At 54.3% G+C, this 5634-nt stretch overlaps 1 protein-coding gene across 1 annotated transcript; it reads right to left on the bottom strand.

Annotated features, from left to right (window-relative positions):
* Positions 1-25: 25 nt before the first annotated feature.
* WNT6 (Wnt family member 6) lies at positions 26-5075 on the bottom strand. Its single transcript, XM_023763342.1, has 4 exons — positions 5042-5075; positions 2530-2751; positions 1996-2330; positions 26-533 (listed from the first exon to the last, which is right to left on the bottom strand). The coding sequence occupies exons 1-4, from the start codon at positions 5073-5075 to the stop codon at positions 72-74; spliced, it is 1053 nt and encodes a 350-aa protein (XP_023619110.1). The 3' UTR covers positions 26-71.
* Between the last annotated feature and the right edge of the window lie 559 nt (positions 5076-5634).

The following is a 5634-nucleotide window of genomic DNA, read 5'->3' as shown; positions in this document are numbered from 1 at the left end:
CCTGCTGGAGGCCAGAAGTCACACAGGTAGAGGAGGCAGCGCTGCGCGCCTTGGGAGAGGCCCGCGGCAGGTCAGAGGCAGAGGCTGAGCTCCTTGCGCACGAGGCACTGGTGGCACTGCACCACGCAGCACCAGTGGAAGCGGCACAGGCAGTTCTCCTCGAGCTGCACGCTCTCCTCGCGGTGCCCGCGGCCGCAGCACAGCAGGTCGCAGCCGCTGAGGTCCAAGGCGCTGCTGTTGCAGGCGCGGCCGCGCGTGCCTGGAGAGCCCGTGCGCCGGTTGGGGGCGCAGAAGTCGGGCGAGTCGGCGACATAGAGTAGGTCAGAGCGACTCGGCGGCTTGAGATTGCGGACCGCGGGCAGCAGAGCCTTGCCATCGTTGGTGCCCATGACACGCGAGGCGCCGTGGAAGCGCTCGAGCAGCTCCGCGCCCACCTCTCGGAACGGGGGCAGCTTCTGCCAGCAGGTGCGCAGAGCGCATGAGCCCGACAGCCCGTGGCACTTGCATTCAGTGCGCGTATGGCTCCGCACCGCCTGCAGGGAGCAGAGAGCCGGCGGATGGAGACAAATGTGGGGTGCGGGTCGCGGAAAGGGCCAGAGGCCCCACAGACAGAAAATAAGCGTGGGGGGTGGGAGGGAGAATGGCAGAGAGGAAAGAGCAGACCAAAAAAAAAAAAAAAAATGAGAGCGCAAGGTGAGGAATCAAGGGTGGAGGGTAAGAATGACAATGATGGAGAGGTAGAAGTGGGGAGTGGGGGAAAGAATGCAGCGCAGGGATTCTGGGATCCAAAGCCAGAGAATGGGGAGAAAGTAGAATGGACTGCGCAGGTGAGAATCTCCCTGGAGCAGGGGAGGTAGTGGTGGTAGCTGTCGCACCTTCTCCCTCCTGCCAACCCTCAAGGCACCAGGCAGGGCTGAGCAGAGGCGCACAGCCCGCCCCTTGGGCGTCTGTCTCCACCATCCCTCCCCAACCCTCTCTGACAGGTATGTGGGCCTGTCAGGACATACCTCTCTGGGCCCCTTCTTACCCCCTGCCCATGCCTCACTCAGCCCCAAACTCTAGAAAATACAGGATATGTGTGGGGATGCCCCTAGAGCACCCTAGAACTGAGGCAGGGGTCCGCTGTGGACGCACTAGTGAGAACTGGAACCTGGGCGTCCTGCCCTCTATTTGCTGTTTGTGTCTAAGAGTCACAACCCCACTAGAGATTTATGGGGCCAAAAGCCCCAGGAAGATCATCTCTGGAATCTCAGAGTCTAGGGACCAATCTGATTATAGACACTTGTGTCCCTCCCCCTCCCAGGTTCTGTCCTTCCCCTTGGAGACATCTGGCCCAGACAGCTTTCTTGTCCCTAAACAAGCTCCTGGGCCTCCTCCTTGCAGAGGGAAGGGGAGAGGCTGCCCGATCTGGGCAGGGCCTGGTCTAGGGTTGCTGGGAGGCCAGTTGACAAGAGCCCAGATTCAGTCACAGCTTCCTGGCCTCTGCCTGACCCCCTCCTGCCTCCACCAGGATCTAGCCCATTGCCCCTTGGTCTAGCCCCTTTCCAGGTCTCCCTCCCACCTCCTGGTTCCCCTACCTCAAGACCTTTGTCTCCATCCTCTTGTCCCTGCCCTGGCAGCCACATCTCTAACCACCCCCAAGCTTTACCCCACCTGTCCTGCTTCAGAGGAATGCCCTCTCTACCTGGGGTCCCTAAAAGCCTCAACCGAGTCCTCTTCCCTGGGTGACAACCTGCCCCAGGCTCTCCCAGCCCCCCAACCAATCTTCCCAAGTGGCCCCCCACCACCACACTAGTTCCCACACACGTTAACATACTCCTGCACATACACACCCTCTCTCACACCCTCACTTCTCACTTCCACAAAGTGCTCCTACACATTCACCACACTGTCCTACATCCACCCACCACACCACTGTCCCACATCCACTGACACAAATACTCGCTTCCACATTTGTGCGCACACACCCTCTCACACAACCCTGCCCATACTCACCTGCCGGCCCGCCTCATTGTTGTGAAGTTGCACCAACGCTCGGATGTCTCCACTTCCCCGCTTATGCCTCGCGTCCATAAAGAGCCTGGACTTCTTGTCCCCGAAGTCCACATCGTCCCCACAGCCTCCCCACTCCCAGGCTGCACTGCCCTCTGGGGAGCCCACAAGGCCAGGGGGCCCAAGGGTGCCTGGCAGGCCAGGGGGCCGCGGTGTGGCCCGCCTGTGGGGTGCCTGGCAGCCACACTGCAGCAGCTCGCCCATGGAGCAGGCCTGTGTGACTGCATGGCTGGCGCCTGCCGCCGTGATGGCAAAGACGAAGGCGGTCTCCCGGATGTCTGTGGGGACAGGGAGGAGCAGTCAGCACAGCATCAAAGCTGAGTCCTAGGGGACTGCAGTGGGCAGGGCAGTGAGGTGGGGCTGGAAGACAGGGTCGGGGCAGGGTGCCCAAAGATTTGTGGGAGAGGTGGGGCTCCGGCAGCCTCCCCAAACCTCCACCCTCTCCTCTGAGCCTGGAGGTTCCCTCCTCACACTGACCCTGCTGCAGGATGCGCCCAAAGGCCTTGCTGTGGCTGGAGCAGTTCCAGCGGCGGAAACGGAACTGGAACTGGCACTCTCGAACCCCAAGCCGGGCACCCCGCGCCAGCTCAGCCACCACTTCCGGCTCCTCCTGGCACAGCTCAGCCTGCCGCCCTGCCAGCCTCCGTGCTTTCCTGCAGATACTGGTGGGATCCCATGACCAAGGTGCTGCCCACTGCCCTGGGGAAGCAAAACACAGCAAGTCAGGGGTGTAACTCCAAGGGTTTGGGGTGACAGAAAGGGAAGAGAAGACCAAACACCCCGCCCCCCCTCAGCCAGGGAGACCAACACCCCTCCCCCTCAGCCCACAGCCCAGGAGCCGGGATACGCCTCCCACCACCACCACCTAACATTGAGATTCTCCTATCTGGTTCCCCTGCCATTCCATCCATGTCTGTGTTCCCTTTTAACTAGAGTCTAGACTGAAATCACTGTAGAGCAAGAATTCACTCTTGTCCTTCTATGCACATTTTTACTAATAAATCCTTATATAATTTGACTCAAGGTGAAGGCAGCTGGCAGCAGGTAGGCCAAGACTAAAATTCAACAGGCCTCGCCCAAAAGGAGACAAGGAAGAAATTAACAGAAGGAAGATCAAGAAGGTTGTCAAAGAAAAGAAAAAGATTTTAGAAAAAGATCAGAAAAGAACTGGTCTTAGTGGACCACAAGCTGGATATGTGTCAGCTGAACAGTCCTGATGCTAGAAAGGCATGGGCAATTCCAAGGGATATAGAAAGCCATCTGATGTTAGAATGGCTGGGGAATGGAGCCTCTGAGGGAAGTCACACTCCCTCTCCAGCCCAAGTTTCTCATTCTGTACAATGGGAAGGATGGGCTTTGATCTCTAAGGTGGGCCCTCCCACCCTGAGATCCTCTATTTCCCTGAAGAAGGAGTTGGGGGCTGAGTCTCTGAAGCACCGTGAAGCAGGTGACAGTGACCCTTCTCCTACTCCAGGAACTGTGGCCTTTCCAGAGCAGCAGGGCAGCAAGCCAAGCCCTATGCACTGGGGTGACATAACTGATTGGAGAAGGGGGACCCTGAGAGGGCGGGTAAAGACCTCATGGGAAGCTCCACACACTTTCAGAAATCCCTCCATTCCCACCACCATGCTGGCTCCCACACACATTCCCAGCCTTCATTCTACCATGTGGTCTCCACACCAGGCCCGTGAAGGTTAACGTGGCTGGGTATTCACACCTGGGTGAAAGGGCTTTCATCAGATTGCTCTTATTTGAATGCTTAACTGGTATGCCTGTCTTGTAGGAATGAGTGAGTTGAGCACTTGGGAGCTGAGGGTAATTTGAGACCACTCAAAAACCCTTCACAGAGGGCAGAAAAAGACTGTCTGGGCGGGGAGAGAAAAGTGGCATCAGGAAACAGAAAATGTAGAGGAAAATAGTGGTAGATAGGTGCCAAAGGTCAAGGTGGCCTCTTTTCAGTTTAGCTTCAGTGTACTCCACCCCCACTGTCCCCATTTGCTCCACAAGTACAGGCTTCCCAGGCATGTTCTGGCCCAACAACAATGAAATGTAATGGGCTTAAATAGCAGCAAGAGGAATTTAGGTCTTAAGATAGAACTTAACACTAAGGAGTGAGATGCTTGAAGAAGAGGTGGTTGCAGGAAGATGTGTAAGTCCTTTAAGGTAACACACACACACACACACACACACACACACACACACACACACCACCCGACAGATCATTGTTATCATCCTTTTCCAAGTAGTCCAGGAGCCAGCGTTCTCTCCTCAGTGGAGAGACTTACAGTCCAGACCAGCGATTTTTCAACCTGTGTGCCGTAAGAATTTTTAAAACATGCAATACCTGACTATTGAGCCGTAGCACTGACCTCTTTTCCCTTAGATTATTAAACAACAAAAAAAATGACACAGCCAACACAACAATAGTTGTCTGGTGTGAATGAATCAAAATTATACCTAATTTTTTGGGTCAGATTGACACATTTTTGGTGTGCTGCAGAACTTTAGTAATTAGTTTATGTGTGCCATGAGATGAAAAAGGTTGACAATCGCTGGTCCAGACCTTCCCTCCTCCATGCTTAGGACCTGCCCATCACTGCATTCCCACTGTAGCCTGGGAAGGTCTAGCCCCAATCCTTTCCCAACCCTAGAGAAGTGATGGATGGAGCAGGCCAAGGGTAGGGCAGCCAAGCTGGCTCCCAGTGGCTCAGTGACCTTCAAGAATTTTAGGTGCTTCAAGAATTGATTTCTACTGCCCAGTGTGGCTCAGTGGTTGAGTGTGTTGACCCATGAACCAGGAGGTCACAGTTTGATTCCTGATCAGGGCACATGCCTGGTTTGTAGGCTCGAATCCCCAGTGTGAGGTGTGTTTCTATCTCTCTCTTCCTTCATCTCTGAAATCCATAAAAACATTTTTTTAATTTTAAAAAGAGTTGACCTCTATTTATCTATCTATCCTCACCTCCAGCCACTTATTTCACCCCATTACAAAAAGAATTTGAGGCAGCTTCCAGTAAGGTCATATCGGGTCAGCAGATAAGACTATAAGCACCTTGAGAGCTAGAAGTGTCATTTTCTTTTGTCTCCTAGGCAGATTTTAAGGTGCTTAATTCATATTTCCCCTCGATTTTAATGAAAATTTTGCATATTATGAACAATTACTATAATAATACAATGAAAACCATTTAATACATGTTTTTGAGTGAATAAATGAGCCATCTAAGGAGAAAAATCCTTACTTGAGCCCAGCCCCTGTCCACATGTCATTTTATGACTCCTAATTGCTTTCCATAAACATTTTATTTCTCCCCCTGGATTCAGAGGCAGGGAAGCAGGCCTCCCCAGGCTGTCCAGGTCCTCTCCTGCCACCACATGTCCAGGCCTCCACCTAGGAGTCTGGGGCTCTACACACTCAACACTCCCCCATGCCACTAAGTTCCCCAGTTCTCCTCCCCAGCCCTGTCCTCTGCTAACTCCCTACTTTCCCAAGGTCGACTGGCCTTATCTTCCCAAGGTTACTCTGCCCCATCCCTCTCTTCTCCCTCCTCCTGTCCCAGGGGATGGAGGGGGTATGCAGGGGAG

The sequence above is a fragment of the Myotis lucifugus genome, unplaced genomic scaffold (assembly GCF_000147115.1).
Source record: "Myotis lucifugus unplaced genomic scaffold, Myoluc2.0 scaffold_3, whole genome shotgun sequence".
NCBI classification, from domain to species: domain Eukaryota; kingdom Metazoa; phylum Chordata; class Mammalia; order Chiroptera; family Vespertilionidae; genus Myotis; species Myotis lucifugus.
Note: the sequence above shows the minus strand (reverse complement) of the source record. Positions and strands in the feature narration are given on the sequence as shown.